Here is a 27,713-nt window from a genome sequence, read left to right on the forward strand (position 1 = left end):
TGGTCTTCTGTTCTTATAAAGAGTGTATGTATGATAGAGATACATACACCCCCCCACCCCTCTTTTATGCAATTACATAAGTGAACAGATTATAGACCATACAGTGCATAGTATTCATAATGTAATGACTAAAAACCGTTTTTCAGCTTACATTATAGATATTTTGTTAGTAAACCCAACGTTTTTCCACATCTTATATTTTTCTGTACTGTCCATCCCTTTTAAATTTTTTATTTTCCTTTGATCCACGATCCCATTGGCTGGCCTTGACTCCCACGTCACTTCCGGTGCGACGGCGGGACGCTGCGCTCCACGGTGAAGCGCACGCCGAATCTCCGTGGCCTTTCTGGTGTTCCTATCCCCGGACATTGAATACCATCAGCCTGCTGCTGCCCGTGATTTGGACACCCGTTAGTTGACACCACCGAATGACTCCAGGCACGCAGCTGACCGATAACAGACACAGAACCGGAATGGAGGGGTGCAGGTTATCTACTTCTGTTTGTGAGTAGGCACTGCACATGTATTTTTATTTTATTTATATTCTTCATTAAATTTGGGCAGATTGGCGCATCTTGTCCCTTTTTCTTTGGATTTTATTTAAACCAAGTCGATTTAAATCGCTAGTAAAAAAAGCTCAAATTAAATCATAATTTTTTAAATAGCAACTGTCATCTCTGTCCCACTGTTGACTCACCGACAGTCCCATTCACTTTAATGGGATGGTTGGTGATGAGGCAGTGACAAAGTGAGGGATGTGGCGGCAGCAGGTGAGTGGATGCCCGCTAACGGGCGCTACCATGATGGATCTGAAATGGATCTGAAATGACCGGTACTCTTTACTGTATCAACAAAAAATTAGTCCTTACAATTAGTTAGAATCTATAATATTTGCAAACAAAATGGAGTAATAAGCTGTCAGGTAAGTAAAACAGCAATATCAGAACCGATTCAATCATGGAGTTTGTAGTGTACATAGATTTGCAAAACAATGGGATAAAGGAATATTCCTGAACTTTGTTTTATCTCATGGTTACTGTGACATTGTGTGAATGCATCAACGCAGTCCATGTTATCTCAGCTTGCAGAGCTTGGATTTGAGTTTAAATATTGCAGAATATACAGCCTTATACTGTATAACCAAGCTCCATTTCATGCCGAATAAACTAAATTATTAATGCATCTTAAAACAGAAAACTATCTTTACATAGATTTTTACTCCAAAATCCGAATATATACATATACATATATATACACATATACATATACATATACACACATATATATATATATATATAATATAATCTCTCATTGATTTATATCCACCTGGTTAGAAAAATTAAGCACTAAATTGTGTTTGTACAGAAAAGATTGGGATAAATGAATCAGGTCTGTTCAAAAAAAAAAGCTGCACTTTTCAGGTGACAGGTTTTGTTGAACGTCATCAGTGCTGAACTGTATCATCCCAACCCACAGCTACCCCAATAAAACATTTACTCATCAAAACATCCGTTTTTGAAAGGTTAAAGCTCTGCATTCTAAATAAAATACAGCTGCGTAAACGATTTTTCTCCTGCATGAAACATGTGGTTTTATATAATGGTGAAATGGCAAAGAATTTCTTTTAGCGTACACTAAAAATACAGAATCACATTCCTTCCTTAATGGATTTTTGCGGGGGAATCGTAGAGGGTTTTTAAATGCAGCTTGTATTCTTTACAGGCTCTGTCATGACTATATGAAGAGTACACAAACTCAAAGCGCACCAGTCCTTAGATGTTGCAGCCACAATTGAATATTCAAGCTTTCTTTCCTTTATTTTTTCCTGGTGACCCTTAACAGAACTCCTATCTTGGGGTGACAATACTCAATCATCTGAAAGTAGGGGTGCAACGGATCAAAAACTCACGGTTCGAATCGTTCCTCGGATCAGGAGTCACGGATCGGATAATTTTTCGGATCGGATAATTTTTCGGATCGGCAAAAAAAAAAAAAAAAATCTCCCCCACTGTAATATCCACATCTCCCCCCCCCCCCCACCAACTATAGTACCCCCTCGATGCAGACACCCCCCCTCCTCAGTACAGAGACCCCCCCCCCTCAGTACAGAGACCCCCCCCTCCTAAGTACAGAGACCCCCCCCCCTCCTCAGTACAGAGACCCCCCCCCCTCCTCAGTACAGAGACCCCCCCCCCCTCCTCAGTACAGAGACCCCCCCCCCCCCCTCAGTACAGAGACCCCCCCCCTCCTCAGTACAGAGACCCCCCCCCTCCTCAGTACAGAGACCCCCCCCTCTCAGTACAGAGACCCCCCCCCCTCTCAGGACAGAGACCCCCCCCTCTCAGGACAGAGACCCCCCCTCTCAGGACAGTGACCCCCCCCCCTTTCTCAGGACAGTGACCCCCCCCCCTTTCTCAGGACAGTGACCCCCCTTTCTCAGGACAGTGACCCCCCCTTCTCAGGACAGTGACCCCCCCTTCTCAGGACAGTGACCCCCCCCTTCTCAGGACAGTGACCCCCCCCCTTCTCAGGACAGTGACCCCCCCCTTCTCAGGACAGTGACCCCCCCCCCTTCTCAGGACAGTGACCCCCCCCCCTTCTCAGGACAGTGACCCCCCCCCTCCTCAGGACAGTGACCCCCCCCCCTTCTCAGGACAGTGACCCCCCCTTCTCAGGACAGTGACCCCCCCCCCAGCTAGTACCGACAGACGAGCGGCGTGTCCCACGAGTGCGGGCTCCTCCTCTGTGGGTGTAAACAGAGGAGGGCCGCCGCCGGGTGTACCAAGATGGCCCCGGCTCCGGAGCTAGGCCAAAGCCGCGTTCTTTCCTAATGTTACGGCGGCGGCTCCGGAGCTAGGCCGAAGCCGCGGCCTTTCCTAGCGTTATGGTCGCGGCTCCGGATGTCGGCCGAAGCCATAACATTAGGAAAGGCTGCGGCTTCGGCCTAGCTCCGGAGCCGCCGCGGTAACATTAGGAAAGGTCGCGGCTTCGGCATAGCTCCGGAGCCGTGGCAATCCGCGGATCACAGTGTGTTCCGATCCGAAGGGGGTGACCCGTTCGGATCACGGATCAACTGTGATCCGTTGCACCTCTATCTGAAAGGGTATCTATGGAGGAGCAGTGGTGTTGTTGACTAGGTGACTGAGTCAGTAGAGAGCGGGTAATTCCAGAGAATTGCAAACTAACCCCTTAGAGCAAGGCTGGGAAAATGTCAGCACCAAGCAGTTTGTCTGTACGCATGGGCATAATCCCTACTAACCATAGATGAGGCCCTGCGGAACCCCCATAGGTATCTTAGGAATAGAAAGACAGGATCAAGGAGCTTGCTTCTCCCGCAAGAAATCCCCCTTCCGTCTAGCTGACATACCCCATAAGGGGTCTTCACAGACAGGGCCCGGCTCTGTACAGTACTCTGCAGTTGCCTCACACAGTACACAAGTACCTAGAAAAGCAACTTCTGTACAAGTCCATTGTCAAAAGACGCATTACAAGCAGGCCCGATTGTCCTGTCATGACAATGCGGAAGATTAAATGATCTAGAAAGCTGCCAAGAGCTCCGTCTGAACACACTTGCTAGATGAAACTGAGATCTTGCTGAAATGTAAGGCCCCATGCACACGAGACGCTGGTAAACGCGCGTTCAGAGGCAGTTGGACAGCTTTTTCAACTGCTCCTGAACACATTCAATGTTATCCTGTGTGTCCATGCACAGTCTCGTTTATTGCCGTTTTTAGGCAGTTGCGTTTAACCTAGTTTTTCCAGAAGCAAAAAAAAAATGGGTTCAGACGCAAACGTTTTCCACGTTTCAGACGCAAAATGCCGCTAAACGCGGCAAAACGCGGCACCGCCATTTTGCCGCGATTTAGTTTAAGCGTTTTTAAAGGTGACCTATTTTTTTACATTAGAAATCTCAAATGGCAAATGATGAAAAACCATAAAAAAAAAAAAAAATTGCTTGCATTGCGGACAATCCACAACTTGTGGCAGGTGGCGTGGCCAGTGGACAATCCACAACTTGTGGCAGGTGACGTGGCCAGTGGACAATCACTTGTGGCAGGTGACATGGCAAGTGACACGCTAAATACAAGTACACTGCTGCTACTCACTCTGGTTTTAAAAAATGGCTGAAATGGTTACATACTGTTTTTTGAGCTTAGGGAGGGTCTTATGATGTTTAACTAAACGCTTATAAACGCAAATGCGGTAAAACGCAGCGAAATTTGTGGCAAAACGGGCGTTTTTAAACGCTGGTTTTAGCATTTAAAAACATGTGTTTAGCAGAGGTTGCACCGGCGTCTCGTGTGCATGGGGCCTAAGAAAAGCACATTAGCAAAAAAACTGGAGGCAGGATTTGTGTTTGCTGGTGCCAAATCTCATGAAAGCAGCAGGATAACCCAGTGTACATCATTAACCACTTAAGGACCTTGGGTGTTTTTCAGATTTGGTGTTTACAAGACAAAAACTTTTTTTTTTGCTAGAAAATTACTTAAAATCCCCAAACATTATATATATTTTTTTCTAACACCCTAGAGAATAAAATGGCGGTCATTGCAATACCTTTTTTTGTCACACCGTATTTGCGCAGCAGTCTTACAAGCGCACTTTTTTTTGGGGAAAAATTCACTTTTTTTTATTAAAAAATAAGACAGCAATAAATTTGGCCCAATTTTTTTATATATTGTGAAAGATATTGTTACGCCGAGTAAAATGATACCCAACATGTCACGCTTAAAAATTGCGCCCGCTCGTGGCATGGCGTCAAACTTTTACCCTTAAAAATCTCGATAGGCGACGTTTAAAAAAATTATATAGGTTGCATTTTTTGAGCTACAGAGTAGGTCTAGGGCTAGAATTATTGCTCTCGCTCTAACGATCTGCACGTTGCTCATGAATATACTGTATCAGCTAAGATTGGACTATTACTACACACAACTCTGGGGACCTGGAATATGACATATATATCCATCTTATAATGTGCCTTCATTCATTCTGTCCGGACATGCTTAATTCCATCTTTAACTACTCGCACATAAAACAGACCCAACCTGCCCGAAATTCTGAATATCGCAGATCGGAAACTCTTGACTGGGTTTGTATAGGAGAACTTGGTTGCCAACAGGCCTGATTAGGTCTTGCTCAAATCCTTTGCGGAACAATGATTACACCGAAACCATGCATAGTAATCACTTTGCTAACATGTATTGCTACATGGCCTTGATGATAATGTTAAGCGACAGTGAGGCTTCTAAAGAAAACAAATTCCACAGTGCAATCCACACCCAGGATTTGTCTGAACAACTGCAGTCAAACTGCTTTTAAAAAGCATACACAGTAGAAAACATAGTGGAAAAAACAACAGGTATAGACAGTTTTCCTATCGAAGTTACACTGAAGAGATTTGCACTTGTTTGTTAACCACTTCCAAACCAGCTACTTGGGGCACCTATTGCTCCAACAGGACCCCTTTCACACTTAAGGCGTTTTTCAGGCATTTTCTCTATGATCGTTAGGCAGCCGGGTGCGATGTTATGACATCACGACCAGCCTATACATTTGGGAAAAAAAAGCCACCGCCTCCGGCTGGGAAGCCAGGATCTTTATTTTCCAGGATAGAGGTGAGATCTGGGGACTTATTGACCCCAGATCTCACTGTAAAGCAGACCCGCCACGCACTATTCACAATACAAGGGATGTTTACATTCCTTGTAATAGAAATAAAAGTGATAAAAAAAAAAGTCAAAAGAAAAGCATCAAAGCTAGGAAAAAAATTATATATTGTATATATATTAAAAAAAACACACGATTTAAAGTGCCTTTGTCCCCGCATGTTCCCTCACAGAAGCGAACGCAAAAGTCGCGCCCACACCACACGTAAGGCATTGCCGCAAACTTTAGAGCAAGAGCAATAATTTGCAAAGAAATTGGGCCAACTTTAACCACTTCAATTACCGGGCATTCTCACCCTCTTCCTGCCCAGGCCGATTTTCAGCTTTCAGCACTGTCACGCTTTGAATGACAATTGTGCGGTCGTGCGACGTGGCTCCCAAACAAAATGTATGTCCTTTCTCCCCCCCCCCCCACAAATAGAGCTTTCTTTTGAGGGTATTTGATCATCTCTGCAGTTTTAATTTTTTGCGCTATAAACAAAGATTGACAATTAAAAAAAAAAAAAAACCCACAATAAAGCGTATAGGGATTGGTTTGCGCAAAAGTTATAGCACCTACAAAATAGAGGATAGATTTATGACTCTTTACTAGTAATGACGATTATCTGCGATTTTTGTCAGGACTGCGATATTACGGCAGACAGATCGGACACTTTTGACACTATTTTGGGACCATTTTCATTTATCGGCTAACAGTGCTATAAATATGCACTGGATTACTGTATGTGATTGGCAGAGAAGGGGTTAACACTAGGGGGCGATCAAGTGGTTAAATGTGTTCCCTAGGTAGTGATTCTAACTGTGGGGGGAGGTGACCGGTGTCCCTATGTACAAGGGACACACCATCAGTCTCCCTCTGACAGGACGTGGATCTGTGTTTACACACACAGATCCATGTCCCCGGCTCTAACTGCTGATCGCGGATAGCTGGTGGACATTGCAGCCGCCAGGCACGCGCCAACCTAGTGGTCGGGAGGCCCGAGGACATCATATTACTATAGGCGGGATGCAAAGTGGTTAATGCATAAATGTGCAAATCCTGTGCGAGATGAAAGGTTCCAAGGACTGCCATTTTTTTCTCTAGGGTCTCTGCTAAGAAAACATGTTTGGGGGTTCTGTGTAATTTTCTAACAAAAACAATATGATTTTTACATGGAGAGAAATGTCAGAATTGGCCTGGTAGGCGAGTGGTTAAAAGGAGAAATGCACAGAGCCAGAGCAGCTCAGTGCCTTGCAATCAATGTTAACCAATCGTAGTGGTAACACTGGCTGTATTCACAAATATCATTCCTTCCTTCCTCTCACAAAGGCGAATCAAGGAAGGGGAAAAAGTGCAGCAGATTGGAGCAGCAAAAGCCTGCAGCAGAGGAAGGCTAAAGCCGAGTACACCACTTTCAGTCTTTTTTCGTTGCCCAAATGTAGTTTAATGCAAAGGCAAAAGCAGCGGGTATCCACCAAATGCAGAACTTCACAGCAGCCCTTCCAGCCTGAAAATGTGTGCATGTGACAATCCCCCCTTCTCTAGAAGAATATATTTTGGCCCAAGTTTATGCAGAAAGACTATTTGACATGTTTTACTAAAGAGTATAAGACAAAAAAAAAAAAAAATCGATGTTACGTCCAGGATATAATGCAACAAAACAGAAAAACCAGAGGTTGGAAGGAGAAGAAAAAAAATAAAACTTTCCCAAGCCACTGTAATTACACCCTTAGCTGGTGATGGTACAAATCAAATATCAATGATTGTTGATATCAAAGTTTGTTAATTGGCTTTGACATCAACTAATGGTGTATTTGTGTTGCTAGTATTTCCCACACAACTAAGAAAATGCACACATTTATGGGTACCGTTTCTGAGGTCCATTCAGTTCAGTATGGGATCAGAATGTCCTGCCAGAACATTTGGGGGTTAAAAAAACACACACACACACACACACACACACACACACACACACACTATGTGTATATTTTAAATGGATGTTATGAACAATACTAAAGCCATTTTCTCTCTAAAGTTGAAATTAAGTTCATAGCTCATGAATAGACAATGTTAAAAGTTTCATGAAGAGCCTGTATTATCTTCCCAGACCATAAATTAGACACTTCATAAAATAAACAAGATAAGGGGAGATTCTACAGATGATGTATGAGCTCACAGGAATTATCTTTGCATGAACGAAACAAGAGGGCTTATTCATAAACAGGCTATCGTATTGTGCATTTTAAATAATAATCTTTCCTAATATGTTTACAGTGTATCTGTATTAGTTATTCATATATAATCCCATTTAATACATATATATTATAAAGGTTACCAACTTGGTATTCTATTAGTGAGATTGTTCATACAAAAAAAAAACTGTTGGTTTCTCATTGGAGTCATATATTGGAGTTTCAAGGAATTTACAACCTCAACTAGATGTGGAGTAAACATTCCCAAAACATATCTAAGCTAGACAACAGGACGGCTGGGGAAGTTGACACGCGATATTAATCATTACACAATTAATGGTGTTTCACTAAGCCGAAGATCAAAGGGTGTCATAAATTGTATTAGAAGTAATTTCTTATACAACACTGCCCCTAGAGGTTAAAATGATAATTATTCAAGATGCCTGCCAAATCCGATTGTTATGGCAACATATAAACTATCAGAGAGTGGGTAACCGCTCAAAGAGAACCAGGTAATCTGATTCCTGTGGTCCGAGCCAAGGGTGCAGGCAGTGCAATCAAAATGCAGGTTAGGATAAAGGAAAAAAGCTGGGACAGCCGCACTCCAAAAAAACTCCTCCTTTAATTAAAAATCACAAAATACAGCTATGAAGAAGCACTAAGGCATAGTGCGAAACGTCAGCTTTTCTTTTGTTGTGCTGTTTTTTGCTGTGGCATGTATTTTGTGATTTTTAATTAAAGGAGGAGTTTTTTTTTTGGAGTGCGGCTGTCCCAGCTTTTTTCCTTCATCCTAACATATAAACTCTATCGTCATATGACATCATCAATTACATAGTAGGGACACACACACACTTTTTGTGCAAGATAAAATGGAGAGACAGATGACAGAAGGGGGGTCTGAGGATGGCTGGATGGCTCTATCTCTATAGAAATCTCAGAAGGGAGGAAGAGAGGCTCTCGCTGTCTGGCTACCCAGAGCAGAAAGAGATGCTAGGCTTAAGAAAATAAGATCTCTTGATCTCTCGCTATCTCTCAGGCTGAAGGAAGAGATCTTGAAAAAGCAGAGATGAGGAATGTGGAAAGAAGTCCTTTTTGGGACTTTGCTTCTCAAAACAACAGAATTCTTAAGTCCTGGTAAAGTATTAATTTTTATGTATACCTTTTTGGTAATTCAATTGTTTTTGCATATACATTACTAAAAACCATTTAAATATATATGGCAGAGCAAATTGGGAGTTGTATTATTTTTAACCGCAGTTTGAAATAATTATATTCCAAATATTAAAAGACATACATAGTTTTGTCTGTCTCTAAAAAGCTAGCACTAAAGTTGAAAAATGTTTTTATTATGATATAGGTTTAGAAATTGATTCATCCTAAATTTAACATACATCTTGATTGAATTATCAAGCTGTGCACAAAATGACATTTTGTCTGTGCACGTTTAAAGTTAGAAGATCAGCTTGTTTTGAGAAAGCTTCACATAGTGTAAGAGTCGATTCACACTAGGGCGACACGACTTCCAGCGCGACTTTCAGAGGCGACTCCGACACGACTTGAACATGAACCACAGGGCGATTTACAACACAACTTGAAGTCGTCTCCAGGACAGGAGACTTTCCAGTGGCCAATCAAACAACAATCAGCTCTGGGAGAGGGAGGGGGAGGGAGGGGGGCAGGAGAGGTTTGCCTGAGAAATGTATGTTATCTTTCTGGAAAGTCGCTTCAGTTAAGAGAGTGATCCGACTTCTGAGGCGACTTCCATTGAAATCAATGGGTACAAATCGCCTACAAGTCAGATTGAAGTAGTACAGGAACCTTTTCTGAAGTCGGATCGCCTTGAGTCGTGTGTATTAACACCGCTCCCATTCACTTCCATTGTTTTTCTCTACAGCGTGACTTGGGACGACATGAAGTCGGATCGCAAGTCGTCCCAGTGTGAACCGGCTCTTAAGGTTAACAACAATTGTTTACACAAGTTTGTGAAACCACGGTAGCTATTCACTTAGACCCCATTCACACCTGAGGGGGAAAAAAAAAAAAAAAAAACCTATTATTCTCTATTGAGATGGTTCACATCTCCACTCCAAAACCCCTGAAGCCAGAAGCTCCAAAACGCCTGAAGCTCAAACAAGTTCTGGGACTGTCAGATTTGGGCGTTTTTCTGGTTTTTATATTGGTGACCTTTTGACCTGTAAAAAAAATCGCTGCAAGAATTGCAGTAAAATTGCGTGACTTTCTGGCTGAAAAACGCTATGCTCAGGTGTGAATGGGGCCTAAGAGTTACCAAGTCTTAAATGTACAAGTATCATTCAAGTATTGAAATGTGGTCATTTGTTATAGAGCCTGTATAGAAAATGTGAATCATCATTTATCTTTGATATGTAGAAGTATATCCATTTATTTGTATTGTCACGAAATATACCTGATATTAATTTGCACTGTATTTTTAGTTAAGAGGTATTTTTTAGCATATCATTTGTATCACTTGTTTTCAAAATAGCAAGGATAAAAACGAACTTGAATTTCTTGTTGGTATTGGCGGAAAAAATGTAAATCTCCCAAAACAAAGACTTGCATATTTTCATAAATACAATATGTATTATTTCAGTATAAACATTCTGACAGTCCTTTTATTTTACTTGACCTTTTTCACCTAAGTATCTTACAAAAAAACAAAGCTGAAAGCCAAAACATGCACACTTTATGCTTTACCTGAGCAATTGCAGCTTCAGTATCTGATAGCCCAAGAAGGAAAATCCTCACTTTATCAATTTTAACTGGAATAGTGCGCCCTCGCCATTCCACCTCACTCATGGTAGCTGCCTGTTTTGCCCTTGTCTGGCTGATCAGGGCCTGTTAAAGAAATGTAAACAAATACAGTAAAAGTTCCACAATTTAGTAAATCAACAAACATACAGTACAAAAGTTGTAGGCAGGTGTTAAAAAAATGAAAATAAATTTACAAAATTAGGAAAGCTTTCAGAAATAGCATTTACAAATGTTTTATCAATTAACAAAATGTAGAATTAAACAGAAGAGAAATCCAAATCAATATTTGGTGTGACCACCATTTCCCTTTAAAACAGTGCCAAATTTTCAAGGTACACTTGCTCACAATTTTTGAAGGAACTCAGCATGTAGGTTGTTCCAAACAGCTTGGAGAACTAACCACAGATCTCCTGTGGATGTAGACTGCCTCAAACCTTTCCTGTCTCTTCATGTAATCCCAGACAAGACTCGATGTTGAGATCAGGGCTCAAACAATCACTTCCAGCACTTTGTTCTTCTTCATCTCGATCCCTGTGTCCAAACACCGAAGTCCTTGTGATCACAATGCCAACAAAGCGGTTATGAATTCTTAACAGCCGATTCCTGTGCTGCGATTGGCCCACAGCTATCACATGGTAACCAGGACAAATCACAGCACTCTTGTACCATGCTATTAGTTGTAGCCAATCATAGATCCCTAGTGATTACAGCTGTCATGAATGATTAACCCATTCATTACTGTTGAAAATTTTGCTGTTACAATGATCATCCCCCAAGAAAAGAACAGTGTTACTATGGTGACAATGAACTACTGACAAAACTATGTTTAACTATTGTACTGCAGCAGGTTGGTAAGGCAGCGTGAATTGCTGTCATTGTACATCGGGCGCATACACAACGATCTGTGTGCGCACGCCAATTCGCTAGCGGGGGAGCCAACCTGCAGCCCACCGGCCATCGCTCCAGAGAGGCAGAGCAGGGATAACAGATTCCCGTTCTGTCAGGGGAGTAGAGTGAGATTGTCTATTCCTAGTGATTAGGAACAGCAATATTTCTTCTCCTCCAGTCAGCCTAGCCCCCATACAGTTAGAAACACCTCACATAGAACAATTTAACCCCTTGATCACCACTAGTTTTAACCCCTTCCAGCGTGGTTTATACAGTAATCGGTGCATTTTTATAGCACCGATCTCTGTATAAAATGTCACTGTTCCCAAAATGTATCCGATCTGATTTTTAGCAGGATTGCAGCGGACAGATCACCGGCATTACTAGTAAAAATAAATAAAAAATACAGATACCATAAAGCTATACCCTATTTTGTAGATGCGATAACACATACATACACACTGAAGTATGGCATGGTGGACAAGTATCTGCCTGTACTTCTCAGCATGGAGGACACCACTGATCATACTACTTGAGGAACAGCTGTGGGAAAGGATAAAAATTACTGTGCGCTAAAATGCAGATATTTATCAATCATGCCATACCTTTAGGGAGGCATGCGATTGGCTCCAAATGTATTCTACAGCAGGACAACGACCCCAAACATACAGCCAATGTCATCAAGAACTCTCTTTAGCATAAAGAACAAGGAGTCTTGAAGTGATGGTTTGGCTCCCACCATCCCTGATCTCAACATCATAGAGTCTTTCTTGGATTACATGGAGAGAAGAATTTGATGCAGCCTACATCGACAGAGGATCTGTGTTTGGTTATCCAAGATGTTTTGGAAAACCTACCTGCCATGCTCCTTCAAAAACCATGTGCAGGTGTACCTAGAATAAATTGATTGTCGGTTTGAAGCCAAAAGGCTAGTCACAACAAATATTGATTTGATTTTTCTTCTGCATTTTGTAAATTGATAAAAAATAATTTAAATATATATTTTTGAAAGCATTCTAAAAAGGTTTGCATGGTACTGTACAGCGAGGGGAAAAAAAGTATTTGTTCACCTACTGATTTTGTATCACAAAGAAATGATCAGTCTATAATTTTAACGGTAGGTTTATTTTAACAGTGAGACAGAACAAAAATATCCAAAAATAAACGCATTTCAAAAAAGTTATAAATTGATTTGCTTTTTAATGAGTGAAATACGTATTTGACCCCTTAGCAAAACATGACTTGGTAGCAAAACCCTTGTTGGCAGAGGTCAGACGTTTTTTGTAGTTGACCACCAGGTTTGCACACATCTCAGGAGGGATTTTGTCCCACTCTTTTTTGCAGATAATTAAGGTTTTGAGGCTGACGTTTGGCAACTCGAACCTTCCGCTCTCTCTACATATTTTCTATGGGATTAAATAGTCTGGAGACTGACTAGGCCACTACAGGACCTTAAAGTGGTTGTAAACCCAAATAAAAAATAAATAAAAAAAAAACCTGCAAGACAAAGGGCATAATGAACTAGTATGACTAGCTCATTATGCATTAATTACCTTAGATCGAAACCCCCGAAGCCGTTCGTCTCCCCCCTCCGGCCGCAGACATCTCTCCCAGAGGTTACTTCTGGGTATCGCCGCTCCGGCACTCTGATTGGGCGGAGCGGCGATGACACCATTCCGCACATGCGCGTGGGAGCCGTCAAAACCGCCATTCTCATTGCACCTGTACCTTAGACAATGGGGCATTCTTTGTGGCAAATATCTCCCATGTAGGTTTAAGAGATATTTCAAACACCTACAGGAAAGCCTTAATCTAGGATTACCTGTAGATAAAACATGTCAGAGGGTTTACAACCACTTTAACTTGCTTCTTCTTGAGCCCCTCCTTTGTTGCCTTGGCTGTGTGTTTTGGGTCATTGTCATGCTGTAATACCCATCCATGACCCATTTTCAATGCTCTGGCTGAGGGAAGGAGGTTCTCACCCAAGATTGTTGGTACATGGCCCCGTCCATCATCCCTTTGATGCGTTGAAGTTGTCCTGATCCCTTGTCCAGAAAAAAAAAAAAAAAAAAGCACCTCCATATTTGACAGTGGGGATAGTGTTCTTGGGATCATAGGCAGTATTCCACCTCCTCCAAACATGGCGAGTTGAGGCTAAAGAGCTTGCTTTGGCTCTCATTGGACAACTACACTGTAAACCAGTTCTCCTCTGAATCATTCAGACGGGCCTGTAGATGTTTTTGCCCGAGCAGGGGGACCTGCAGGGGAAAAAAAAGCAGGGAATCCTGCAGCGCTGCAGGATTAGTCCTTCACAGCATAGTGTGTTACCAGTTTTCTTTGCGACTATAGTTCCAGATGCCTTTGGATCATTGACAAGATTCTCTCGTGTAGTTCTGGGCCGATTCCTTACTGTTCTCATGATCAAACTCCACAAGGCGAGATCTTGCATCAGCCCCAGACCGAGGAAGATTAACAGTTATTTTGCGTTTCTTCCATTTGTGAATAATCTTGTAGCCCATTCCAGCCTTGTATAGGTCTACAATCTTGTCCCTGACATCCTTGGACAGCTCTTTGGTCTTGGCCATGGTGGAGAGATTGGAATCCGATTGATAGCTGTATAAAAGACACCTGTCCACAGACGCAAACAAGCCAATATTAGGAGCACTCCCCTTTAGGAGGGTGCTTTTATCTCAGCTCGTTGCCTGTATAGAAGACACCAGGGAGCCAAAAATCTTGCTGATTGATAGGGTTGATTCCCTATAATACTTATTTCATTCATTAAAATGCAAATGTATAACTTTTTTTAAATGCATTTTTCTGGATATTTGTTATTCTGGCTCACTGTTAAAATAAACATACCATTAAAATGATAGACTTGATCATTTCTTTGTCAGTGGACTAAAATCAGCAGGGGATCAAATACCTTTTACCCTCACTGTATGTTGTATGCAATTTAGAGCTTAAAGTATAGTCCAGTATAACTTTTACATCTGTAGAGAGAAACATTAATATTCCTTGCAGAGGAAGCTTAGTTAACACCACTAGAATTACATCTCCTAAGATTCCTTTGCTACACAGTGTATTGACAGGCTCTTGGGAGTCAAACCAGCAGCACTATTTTGCAGGAAAATAAATCAATGTATGAATGTGGAGAGGGAAAGAGGAGTGTATAGGTGGAGGTTTCGTAGTCCACCTGGCCGTGCAAACATTGGTTGGCTATACAATGCAGCAAATCAGGAAGTTAGGAGCTCAAAAGGATTTCTGGCAGCTCAGGTATTTTCCTGTACTTTGGTTAGTTTTAAAAATTAAAGTGCAGGTCTGTGTTTCAGAGATGTAATGAATGCCCACTCCCCCCCTTTAACATGTCGACCTTACATAATCAAAGTATTCTGGGTAGGTCATTTCTAATTTTACATGTTATTTTAAACCACAACATGTTTGCACAAAACACTTATATGTGCAATGTTGCCTGCTTCAGATAGCATTTTATGTGACATAAACTCATCCAACTTGGCGAATTTGGTGCACAGAAGTTCAAAAAGCCTTGGACTCAAGAGTTGTGTAATGCTTCATTGGTATCTATCAGACTTGGTCCCCTGTATTAAAAAGCCTTAGGCAATAGACGTTGAACTTTAAAACAGGGGTCAAAACCTTTTTTTTTTTGCATTGGATAGTCCATAGAAGGAAATGAAAGCTTAAATGAACAGTAAACATACCTCCAGCTTTTCAGCCAACATGCCTTCTGCACCTCCAGTACGAAGTCTCATTTGCATTAACTCGTCCATGGCCGTCTTATCCCCTAAAAGAGAAGGAACGTTTAGATAAGCATGACATGTTTCTAGACAGTGGAGAACTAGTCCATTGCCGCTGTCGGTTATCCATCTCAATACAATATGTGGTATGGTCTGTGTCAAGAAATGATTGCATGACCATTTGGTGATTACTAAGGAAGCCTTGCAACACTCAACATTTACCACCAGCACTAGTTTTACATGGAAGTTGCATGTTCTACCAGAATTAGCTTCTGAAATTTTATACTATACTGTAAATCCCAATCTGCCCTCCTCTAAACTGGTGTATGCGTGTCTGTAGGACTAGTAAAACCAGAAGGGGTACATTCAGAGTCCTTGACCACAACATGGACAGACCTCATCGATTAACCCTTTCCAAAACAGAAAATATCCGACAGCGACATTAGAAGAAAACCACCAAAATTAAGGTTGTCGATTGCTACATTCTGATAAGTTGTAATGCTCATTGAAATTTCACATTTCTTCAGCGCCTGTTAATGTCTTGTACATGCATTTGATATACTTTAAGCTTTACCCCCAAAAAAAGGTATAACCTCACACAAGATGCCTCCTTACCAATATTGTAAGCACAATAACGTATGTTGGGTGAGATTTCATCCACTCTTTGATTGTACAGTACAGATAGCTCCTCAGTGAAAGCACTGGCCAGCTTTTCATAGATGGTTCTAAGATAAACCAAACAACGTTACAGACAGCAGAGAAGAAAAACATTAAATAGGATTTTAATTATACAAATATATACACACAGTACATACACATGCACGTGTACACGTACTTGCATTTGTTGAAGGCTTTCATTGCTTCATCCCATTGCTGTTGCTCAAAATGCAGCATGCCATTGAGATAGGCGCTGTATGCCTATGGAAAGGTGAGAAATTAAGAAATCCTTAGACAAGGTGGTAACCTAAACATTTCTATATAACCAAGGTGCAAGGTTAGAAATAAGCATCAGAAATATTGTCAGACCAATGGTTTCAACAATCTTCCTGCAAGATGCTTTGTGCAGATATCCAAAATCCCAGAGACTGCCGATGGGTGCCGTCATCTTGGGTGCGAGGTCAGCAGCCTCTGCGACTCAAATGACACTATAATATTCCACTCTTCTGGCTACTACATGAAAGGTTATGTAGGGAGATGAGAAGAGGGGCAAGGATATTGGCAAGTACAGAAAGCAACTAGACACTCCCAGAAAAGTGGAGGGCTATAATTTGCAGTAAGGGAGGAGGTTTTGCCAGGGAACTGATTCTTTCCGGAGTGTTAACTTCCTAGCAAGTTTCAGAGCAACATTGCAAACAATCAAAAAACTTATTATGAAAAAGGAGAAATGGCAAACAATCATTTAAATGATAAAAAATGTATTTTTTGTGTGTACTTTCATCTGCAAATTGTTTTTCTTCTTCACGTTAAAATGACATCCATATTTGTTCTGCAACATATTTTATTTGCCACCACAATATTGAATTCTAGTACCTGAGCCTCCAACTTTGTCTTTGCATCCACTCGATCACTATCACAGAGTCTTTCCAGCTCCTCGCCATGTTTGACAGCTTTCCGCAGTCGGGACAGCAGATGAAAGCGCTTGCGAGGCTCTGTGTTGGCCTCCATTTTAAGTTGCATTGCATAGCTCCAGGCTCTCTCCGCATCCATCAAGATGATTAGCAGATATCTGCAAAAGGAAATCGGCTTATTTGAAGACTTTTCTGCATTTTACTTCTCAAATAAGCTTGAACTTTCTATATTAATATCTGCAAAAAAATTCTGAGAATGTTAATCAACTTACCTGTTATCAGACAGCATCTCCACAGTGATTTTCTTTCCTGTGAATTTGTGTCTGTTTCCCATCTTAAAATTTAGTGTTTTCCTTAGACGTCTCAAGCGACGAGAGCAATAGCCTCTGAGGGGGGGGGGGGGGGGGGAAAAAAGAAGGAAATGTTTATAAAAGCTGAATTCCAGGCAGAATTTCTCTATCACTTTTAAAGGACATTTTCTACCCCCTGGTAATATTGGCATCTGTTGCAATGCAGTTGTCGAGCCACAAATTCATCCTTGAATGCTGCCAAATAGAAGCACAGTTCCCCTTATTCATATTTTGCATGACCAGTGGCCACTATGCCTGCGTTAAGGGCCATCTAACATCAAGGTTTATTTCACTGTTATTAAAGCAGCAACATATTTAGGTTGCTGCACACCGTAGTGAGAGGACCCAGGAGTCTCAAATCTACACACTGGATTGACAAGCCAGGAGACTCCTTATCTGTCATGCGTATTCATGCCTGTTGAATGCGACTGGTAGGCTATGCAAAGGGAATCACCACCTCCTTGATACCACGCCTCTTTGGTGCACACAATAGTGCCCTCGCCTTTCATTGATAACTACAAGCCATCCATTCTTTTGCAGAACTCTGAATGAATGATGTGGCTGTATGGGTAGAGCTGCGCTGTCTTTTGAATTGTGACAGTGGGTGTTATTACAGGACTGCGCAGAAATGTCAAGTTCTATAAGGTCCCATAAGTTGCACATGTTCTAATTAACATGAATTAGTTTAACGGTGGGGGTACGCGTCTGTTTTACACTTATATAAAGTGTTCATTGTGGGATATGGATATGAAATGATCCCACTGTCAGGTTGTGTGGGGCTCTCAGGGCATTCTGGTGGGCTGTTATAACAATTGTGGACCCAGGGGTTGTGCCCACAGGCCTTTTGGATTTTATTTTTTAACCACTTGCCGACCAGCCACCGCAGTTTTACTGCGGCAGAATGGCACGGCTGGGCGAAACAACGTTATGTAGCTTTTGGCCACTAGGGGCGCGGCTCGCCCACAGAGCGGATGCAAGTTCTCTGAGGGGAGAAAAGACTGATCATCTGTTAATGCAATGTATGAACAGCAATCTGTCATTTCCCCTAGTCAGTCCCACCCCCCCCCCAGTTAGAACACAGAGGGAACACAGTTAACCCTTTCACTGCCAGTGACATTTTTACAGTAATCGATGCATTTTTATAGCACTGATCGTTGTAAAATTGTCAATGGCCCCAAAAATGTATCCGATCTGTCTGCCATAATGTCGCAGTCCCAATAAAAAAACAAAAAAAACAACGCCGATCACCGCCATTACTAGTAAAAAAAAAATAGAAATGCCATAATTCTATCCCCTATTTTGTAGACGCTATAAATTTTGCGCAAACCAATCCATATACACCTATTGCAAAAAAAATGTTTACCCAGAATCGATAGAAGGATACATATCGGTCTAAACTGAGGGAAAAAAAAGTGTTGTTGAAAAATAAAATAAAAATGTGGAATATTTATTATAGCAAAAAGATGGTGTTTTTTTTCAAAATCGTTCTTTTGTTTATAGTGAAAAAAAAAAAAAAAAAAGCAGAGGTGATCAAATGCCACCAAAAGAAAGCTATTTGTGGGAAAAAAAGGACGCACATTTTGTTTGGGTCCAGCGCCGCACGACCGCACAATTGTCAGAAAAATTGACGCAGTGCCAAATTGTAAGTGATCTGGAAGGGGGTAAAAACTTTGGGGACTGAAGTGGTTAATATAAAGTAAAAAGTAATGTAGAAAAAGGAATAGAAAACGTTATAATTGCCTTGATACAATATACCTGTGGATCATGTGAACTCAGTGCTGTTCTAGGCACTCCCAGATCTTATATTCGACTACAGAACAATTAGTCCCTACGTTGTGAAGATTAAGTCGGGGAGCGATTCAGTCATTTAGCAAAAGGCAATATGGCAGGGCTGACACCACTTGGTACAATGAAGTGCTGTGTGTTGTCAGCCCAAAAAAAAAAATTTGCAGCCGTGTGCACTTCTGACAGATCAAGGGGTAACTTTCTGTGTGTCGCATGCAGGGTCTTTAGGGGGATAAAACATGGGGAAGATGTATTGCAGAGGTGTACAGTTACAGTATATGTATTTTTTCATTCTGCACTGACACAGACTTACATACATAAACATAATGAACAAAGGGGAAGAAATCCCTATACCATACTTTTTACAAATACATCACAGTATATTTACAGTGGCCTTACCTGTATCTCTGGAAGTCTCCATGTCGCATGCCATGCTGCTGCTGCGATTCCTTAATAATCTGAAGGACTGTATATCGAGTTAAGGAAATAATGAAGGACCAGAAACTAACCTTAACTCAAATCCTTACATAGAAATTTCTAAGGTTATTAAATAATAAGAATAAATAACAGACAATTGAAGAATAGCTATAAAACACCTGCTGTCACCTGGAGACTCTACTTACAGCCGCCACCAGAGTGCTGCCAAATTAACAGCTCTTGCTATGCTGCAGCACAACATGCAAATCTTCTAAATGTTAAGTCCAGAGCATTTGAAGTTCATGCCCAACAGTAAAAGTGATCATACACAAATTTTACTGCTGTGATGATCGATTCGAATATTAAAAAATACCTGGAGATTAGGGTTGCACCGATATCGGTGCAGATACCAAGCTTTTGCACGCGTACTTGTGAAAATGCTCTGATACTGGAAATTGTTACCTTTTGGTGCAATTTAGCCCATACAAATCGAACTGCAAAGAATCGTGTGAGTTGAACAGGAATGTGGTGTGATTCCTGTCCAAAACGCATGCAGTTTTCCCCACCGCTCCTGTGTGAACCCAGGCTTGTCATAGTGACTTCACACCACATTCCTGTTCAAATTGCATGCGATTCCTTGCATCGCGTTTTGAGCCAATTTATTTTGTATGGGCTCAAATCGCACCACAAAAGGTATTACTACTGGTTATTGATGAGTACTTGACTGAAAGTATCGATACTCACCAGTAAAAAGACAGTATTGGTGCAACCCTACTGGAGATAAAATAAACAGAGGGACATTTGTATATAGACCCAGGCACCATATAGTGCTAGGACATTTCCCTTCTTTTTCTCAATCTAGCCACAGCATTCATGGTGCCCTCTAAATGTGCTCTGCAATAGCAGCCACTTTGTTAGAAGGCAGCACAAATAATGACAAACAAAGTGGGTATCTGCATGCACAATTCACGAAAGTCAATGAATGATGTGGATAGAACCTTAAAGCGGTTGTAAACCGCATAAACAATTTTTTTTTCTTCAAACCTGCAAGGCAAAAGGCATAATCAGCTAGTATGCACCGCATACTAGCTGATTATGAAATACTTACCTCGGAACGAGGTGAACAACACTTACCTGGTCCACACCGAGCGAGATGTCATCTTGCTCCGGCGTGTCTTCCGGGTATCGCCGCTCCAGCGCTGTGATTGGCTGGAGCGGCGATGACGTCACTCCCGCGTGTGAGATTTTAAATCGGCAAGGGTCGGCGGCTGTCGGTCCTTTCACCGTGGATTCCCTCCTGCGCCGATGCAATCAGCGGCGCATTGCGAGGGGAATATCTCCTAAACCGTACAGGTTTAGGAGACATTCTTTATACCTACAGGTAAGCCTCATTATAGGCTTACCTGTAGGTAAAAGTCAAAAAGTGGGTTTACAACCACTTTAAGTATGGGGGGAAAAAATAAATAATTCACATAATCATACTTACCTAGGTAGATGCAGCATTGATTTGACGCTGCATCTGTCCCCTGCCACCTCTGCACTGAGAACCAAGCCATCGAACACCACCGCTGGCTCGGTTCTCACAGATCCACGAGCAGGCACCTGGCGGATCCAGACTCCCAGAGTTGGGATAATGCGGTGCATGGACTGATCTGTGCGACGTCAGCAGAGAGCAGGCTTTAAACAGCTCTCTGCTGAAAACAGATCACAGGAGTGCAAAACAAATTGCTCTTAGGGCATTTCTATGGAGAAGAGATGTGCAAATTTACCTATACAGAGGGTGCTCTGGTCTTGTCACATGATCAGTTCCCAGCACCAACTTCAGTGCAGAGGAGGGAAAGCCAAGAATGGGTGCCCCATAGTAAGCCTATGAGCGACGTCACCACATAGGCATTGCAGCTGTTGTCTGCAATCTCTCCTCTCCACTGAAGTCGGCTGCTCAGGAGATCATGTCACTGGACCAGGGAATTGGCAAGTATAGACATCTTTCCTTTACAGGTTAGTATACAGCTTAGAATGCGGGTGGGAGTAGGTTTAAAGCGGGAGTTCACCCAAAAATCAACTTTCTGCAGTTAGATCCAGCATACTGCTGACATCCGTATTGGCTCAATGCATGACAGCAGCGGGAGCCAGTGGTGCTTCGCTGCGGTCTCAGTCAATTAGGAGGGAGAGTCCGTGTCAGCCGAGTTTCTCGAACATCACTGGATCAAGATGAGGGCTCATGTAAGTATTAGGGGGCCTGCTACACACAGAAGGCTTTTTATCTTGATGTATAGAATGCATTTTGATGGAAAAAAAAAATAATTCTGCCCTTACAGTCACTTTAAAATGTACATTTAGACCTAGTACATCCTTTTGCTATTAAAATGTACTGTACATCTATTTAGACCTACTATACGTTTTCGCTATTGAAATGTACATCCATGTAGAACATATCTTATATTTGACTGCATGTAGTTTATTGTGCTTCGGTTTTTGTGTGTTAGTGACAGATAGCTGTAAACCAGATTTGAACACGGTCTGTCCTAACATTGCGCTAAAAAGATCTAGAAGTTGGGCTTCTGCATTCTATGTTAATGATGGGGAACTCCGTGTGTCCAGATCAGGTTTTCTCTCATCACTAATTGAGTAACTATAAGTCCACTGGAGGCCTGCTCCAAACTCTAGAAAGGCAAGAAATATTTTAAGGTATGCCCTGTAAATTGGAACACAAACGTAGGTTCTCAAATTTGACTGCAAAACTGAAAATACAATTTAAAGCGGAAGTTTAAAAAAAAAAATTGAGCAATCCTCTGTAGAATGTACAGCTCAGTTTTCGTGGGAGTGAAGTCTCATGTACTTCTCAATCAAGATGGCTGATGACCAGCACCCAGAAGAAGCCAGTGCTGGCGAGGGACTTTGCAGGAGTTGGGCTGTTGAACAGAGGTAAGTATTTCTGACTTTACGTCCACTTTAAAGGAAACCTCTTCATCTGAAAATGTAGGTTCCCTGGTTGCCATGTTTCAATGGATGTGTAGAAGGTAAAACATCTGCACTAAACCTCTATATAGTTAAATAGAAATGCAATTTTTTTTTATATATATATATATATATATATATATATATATATATATATATATATATATATATATATATATATATATATATATATATATATATATTACACATATACACACACATACATATACATACACACACACACACACACACACACACACACACAGTGCCTTGCGAAAGTATTCGGCCCCCTTGAACTTTGCGACCTTTTGCCACATTTCAGGCTTCAAACATAAAGATATAAAACTATTTTTTTTTTTGAAGAATCGACAAGTGGGACACAATCATGAAGTGGAACGAAATTTATTGGATATTTCAAACTTTTTTAACAAATAAAAAAACTGAAAAATTGGGCGTGCAAAATTATTCAGCCCCCTTAAGTTAATACTTTGTAGCGCCACCTTTTGCTGCGATTACAGCTGTAAGTCGCTTGGGGTATTTCTCTATCAGTTTTACACATCGAGAGAAATTTTTGCCCATTCCTCCTTGCAAAACAGCTTGAGCTCAGTGAGGTTGGATGGAGAGCGTTTGTAAACAGCAGTTTTCAGTTCTTTCCACAGATTCTCGATTGGATTCTGGTCTGGACTTTGACTTGGCCATTCTAACACCTGGATATGTTTATTTGTGAACCATTCCATTGTAGATTTTGCTTTATGTTTTGGATCATTGTCTTGTTGGAAGACAAATCTTCGTCCCAGTCTCAGGTCTTTTGCAGACTCCATCAGGTTTTCTTCCAGAATGGTCCTGTATTTGGCTCCATCCATCTTCTCATCAATTTTATCCATCTTCCCTGTCCCTGCTGAAGAAAAGCAGGCCCAAACCATGATGCTGCCACCACCATGTTTGACAGTGGGGATGGTGTGTTCAGGGTGATGAGCTGTGTTGCTTTTACGCCAAAAACATAACGTTTTGCATTGTTGCCAAAAAGTTCGATTTTGGTTTCATCTGACCAGAGCACCTTCTTCCACATGTTTGGTGTGTCTCCCAGGTGGCTTTGGGCAAACTTTAAACAACACTTTTTACGGATATCTTTAAGAAATGGCTTTCTTCTTGCCACTCTTCCATAAAGGCCAGATTTGTGCAATATACGATTGTTGTCCTATGGACAGAGTCTCCCACCTCAGCTGTAGATCTCTGCAGTTCATCCAGAGTGATCATGGGCCTCTTGGCTGCATCTCTGATCAGTCTTCTCCTTGTATGAGCTGAAAGTTTAGAGGGACGGCCAGGTCTTCGTAGATTTGCAGTGGTCTGATACTCCTTCCATTTCAATATTATCGCTTGCACAGTGCTCCTTGGGATGTTTAAAGCTTGGGAAATCTTTTTGTATCCAAATCCGGCTTTAAACTTCTCCACAACAGTATCTCGGACCTGCCTGGTGTGTTCCTTGTTCTTCATGATGCTCTTTGTGCTTTAAACGGACCTCTGAGACTATCACAGTGCAGGTGCATTTATACAGAGACTTGATTACACACAGGTGGATTCTATTTATCATCATTAGTCATTTAGGTCAACATTGGATCATTCAGAGATCCTCACTGAACTTCTGGAGAGAGTTTGCTGCACTGAAAGTAAAGGGGCTGAATAATTTTGCACGCCCAATGTTTGTTTATTTCTTAAAAAAGTTTGAAATATCCAATAAATTTCGTTCCACTTCACGATTGTGTCCCACTTGTTGATTCTTCAAAAAAAAAAAAAAATTACAGTTTTATATCTTTAAAGCCTGAAATGTGGCAAAAGGTCGCAAAGTTCAAGGGGGCCGAATACTTTCGCAAGGCTATATTTTTAAAAAGCTATTTTTTTGTTATCACAATATTTTCTATATCTCTAATATATATATATATATATATATATATATATATATATATATATATATATATATATATATAAAGTATTGTGATAACAAAATATATATATATATAAAAATATAGCCAGTAAGTGATTAGTGGTGCTGCAACTAAAGAAACCTTGAAAATCGGTCAACAAGAAAATAAAGCAGAAATCAGAGAGCTACCACACAAAAATTGGTTAAAAATGAATATAGACACCATTAAATAACTGATGTAAACACAAATATATATATAAAAAAAAAAAAGTGTTGAATTAGTGAGTGATGCGTAAATAATTAAAGGGACAACAGCTTAAAGAGGAAGTAAACCCTGGAACTAAACGCAGGAAAAAAAAAAACCCTGCAAGAAAAAGGCTTAATGAGCTAGTATGCATAGCATACTAGCTTATTATGTTGCACTTACCCGAGATCGAAGCCCCCGAAGCGCTCCTCGTCCCCCTCCGCCGCCATGTCTCATCGGAGCGTCTTCCTTGTATCGCCGCTCTAGCGCTGTGACTAGCCAAAGCGGTGATGACGTCACTCCCGCGCATGCATGCAGGACCGGCACGATCCCTGCGCATGAGCGAGTTTTCAGCATCATCATTGATATTGCCGGAACGCTCAGTGCGCCGTCTATGGTGCGCATGCACCGTAGACATTGGTGCAGTGTTATCAGCAAATATCTCCTTAACCGTGTAGGTTAAGGAGATATTTCTTGCACATGTGCAAGTTGTGTGGTTGGGTTTACAACCACTTTAATCTAGTCCATGGATAAAAAACCCAGATGGATCATTCCCACAAGAAAAAGGTTGTCAATTTTCCATGTAGACAAAAGAGGAAGAAAAGCTTGACTGCTTTCAAATGAGGCGATCGCCGCCGCTTACCAGATCTGTTGGATCCCTAGTTAAAGAGATCAGAAGGGCATGTCAAAACACAATCAGCTGGTTAAGGATCAGAATCCAGGGACTCCCGTGGAGGTAAAGTATCCTATCCCATGAAGGTAAAGGTGTCCTGTCCGTGCTAAGCAGAGCTCCAACCTCAGTATATCCCGGTATGGCTCTGCCATATGTAAACCACCACTGGCTCTGGAAGTGTATTCTGACATATATCAGCTGCAGGATATAATGAGGTTGGAGCTCCGCTTAGCATGGACAGGACACCTTTATCTTCACAAGATAGGATACCTTACCTCCACGGAAGTCCCTGGATGCTGATCCGTAACCAGCTGATTGTGTTTTGGCATGCCCTTCTGATCTCTTTAACTAGGGATCCAACAGATCTGGTAAGCGGCGTTGATCGCCTCATTTATTGATGAACAGAATTTCTGTCTTATCTGCAGTCAAGCTTTTCTTCCTCTTTTGTCTACATGGAAAATTGACAACCTTTTTCTTGTGGAACTGTTGTGTGACTGATCCATCTGTTTTTTTTTTATCAATGGACTAGATTAAGCTGTTGTCCCTTATTTATGCATCACTAATTTTTATTTTTATTTTTTTTGCTTATTCAATGGTGTCTATATTCATTTTTAACCAAATTTTGTACAAATCAATTTTAGTGTGGTAGCGCACTGATTTCTGTGTTTCAATGGATTAATTGCTTTCTTAGTCACTAATGTGGAGAGCTCCAACTTTCTAATCAGCATGCTTGGGTCAGTAACTCAAAGTAATAAAGCTAGAGACATCTAGACAAGGTTGTCAGAAATCTGTCAGATGTTGGGGGTCCTCAGTTTTTATATCTCGCTCTCCTCTATAACCTGTTGCATGTTCAGAGAGCTACCCGATGTTAGGGCTACGCAACTCCCACATGTTCCTTTTCCCTAAAGACACTTGTATGTTAGCAGAATAATAGAGGCATGCCAGATGTTGGGTCCCTCAGCTCCTATACTCTCCTCTACCGCACCGCTTCCTACATTTCAGCAGGCAAGATATCTGCCACAAGTCTCCCCCCCCCCCCCCCGGCTTCCATATCCACCTTTCCCCTATAGCAGCCTACAGGTTAGCAACAAGCCAGTGATTTGCCAGATGCAACAGTTCCCATGCCCTCCAAACCCTAATCTTCCAAATATAGAGATCAACTTTCATACCTTGCTCCTCCTATAACTCCCTGCATGTCAGCAAAGAGATAGAAATGTCCTAGATGTGGGGGGCGCTCATACCTCTCCATTAGTCCATAGTTCTGTCAGATGTAGGGGGCACACAGTTTCTATGCCCCCCCCTATTAACTCCAAGGATATTAGATGAGGGCATGGAATCAGAGGGCCTCCACTTCTACCCCATTGTCCTAGGTATCTGGCAGATGTTAAAACCCTCAGGGTCTCATGCACAAAACACCTCCCTCATTAACCCCAGGGATCTGTCAGATTTGGGTCGTTCAGGTCCTTTGGCCTCCTTCTCCCCATTACATAGGGATCTGTCACACGTGGAAGCCTTTGGTTCCCATGGCCTCTTCTTCGCTATTACCTAGGGATCTGTTGGGTGTGAGGGCCTTCATATCTCATGCCTTCGCCTCCCCAGGAATAGGCTCTCAGGTATTGACCTAGTGATCTGTCGGGTGTAGGGGCCTTCAGGTTCCATGCCTTGACCTCCTCCATTAATCCCAGGAATATGTCAGAAGTAGGGGTCCTTGGTTAATCAGATGTGGGGCCCTTGAGTCTCAAAATCAAAAAACGTGCCATATGTTGGAACCCCATCACTCACATACCTTCATGTCACATATCCAGAGATATTGGGGCACCTCAGTCCCCTCCTCAGAATATACCAGATGTTGGGGCCCCTCAGCTCTTATTCCCTCCACTGTAACCCCAGAAATGTGCCGGGGCGCCTCAGTCCTCCTCCCCCGAGTGTCAGCAGAGGGCCGGCTAACCTCCGGGGCCCCTCGCCCCCCATCCCGACTGACACGTCAGCTCTCCGGCCGGCTGTACTGTGCGTGTCTCCTCGGCCGGCCCTCTCCTCCCTCCCGGTCCCCCGGTGTCAGGATACTCTCCAGACCCAGAGTGTCTCCCAGGCGTCCCGCCTTCCCCGCCGCCGGCGGCCGCTCATTCTCCTTATTTTCCTCCGTCCCGGTACCAGCCTGTCGCTCCGCCGCCATCTTTCCACACTCAGCGCTTCAGACACCAACGAGATGAGAGGGGCCTGCCCTGTGCATGATGGGATATGGAAGCAATGCCTGTTGGGAGACTGGAGGACTGAGAGGGGCGGGGTTTAGCGGACAGAGAGTTGTAAAGCAGTAATGTGACTGAGGCGCACAACGCGATTCTGTATTCCCGAACATGAGAGTTATTGTATTACCTCAGAAAATACATTTCATACCGAAAGAAAAAAAAAAAGGAATAATTCTTATATATGTAAAAAAAAAAAAAATCATACTGTTATTAACCACTTCAGGCCCCGGGCCAATTCTGACAGTTCGTTTCTACATGTAAAGATCACCTTTTTTTTGCTATTTTTTGCTAGAAAATTACA

At 42.0% G+C, this 27,713-nt stretch overlaps 1 protein-coding gene across 1 annotated transcript in view; it reads right to left on the bottom strand.

Annotated features, from left to right (window-relative positions):
• SRP68 (signal recognition particle 68) overlaps window positions 1-27,401 on the bottom strand; it is a 53,495-nt gene extending 26,094 nt beyond the window's left edge. The window contains exons 1-8 of the mRNA XM_040329984.1: window positions 27,231-27,401; window positions 19,353-19,419; window positions 17,091-17,204; window positions 16,781-16,976; window positions 16,086-16,168; window positions 15,866-15,975; window positions 15,215-15,297; window positions 10,554-10,694 (exon numbers count right to left, since the gene is read on the bottom strand). Coding sequence (XP_040185918.1) covers window positions 10,554-10,694; window positions 15,215-15,297; window positions 15,866-15,975; window positions 16,086-16,168; window positions 16,781-16,976; window positions 17,091-17,204; window positions 19,353-19,419; window positions 27,231-27,339 — 903 coding nt within the window. The 5' untranslated portion in view covers window positions 27,340-27,401. The remainder of the gene's footprint in view (window positions 1-10,553; window positions 10,695-15,214; window positions 15,298-15,865; window positions 15,976-16,085; window positions 16,169-16,780; window positions 16,977-17,090; window positions 17,205-19,352; window positions 19,420-27,230) is intronic.
• Between the last annotated feature and the right edge of the window lie 312 nt (window positions 27,402-27,713).

The sequence above is a fragment of the Rana temporaria genome, chromosome 12 (genome assembly GCF_905171775.1).
Source record: "Rana temporaria chromosome 12, aRanTem1.1, whole genome shotgun sequence".
In the NCBI taxonomy this organism is placed as follows: Eukaryota; Metazoa; Chordata; class Amphibia; order Anura; family Ranidae; genus Rana; species Rana temporaria.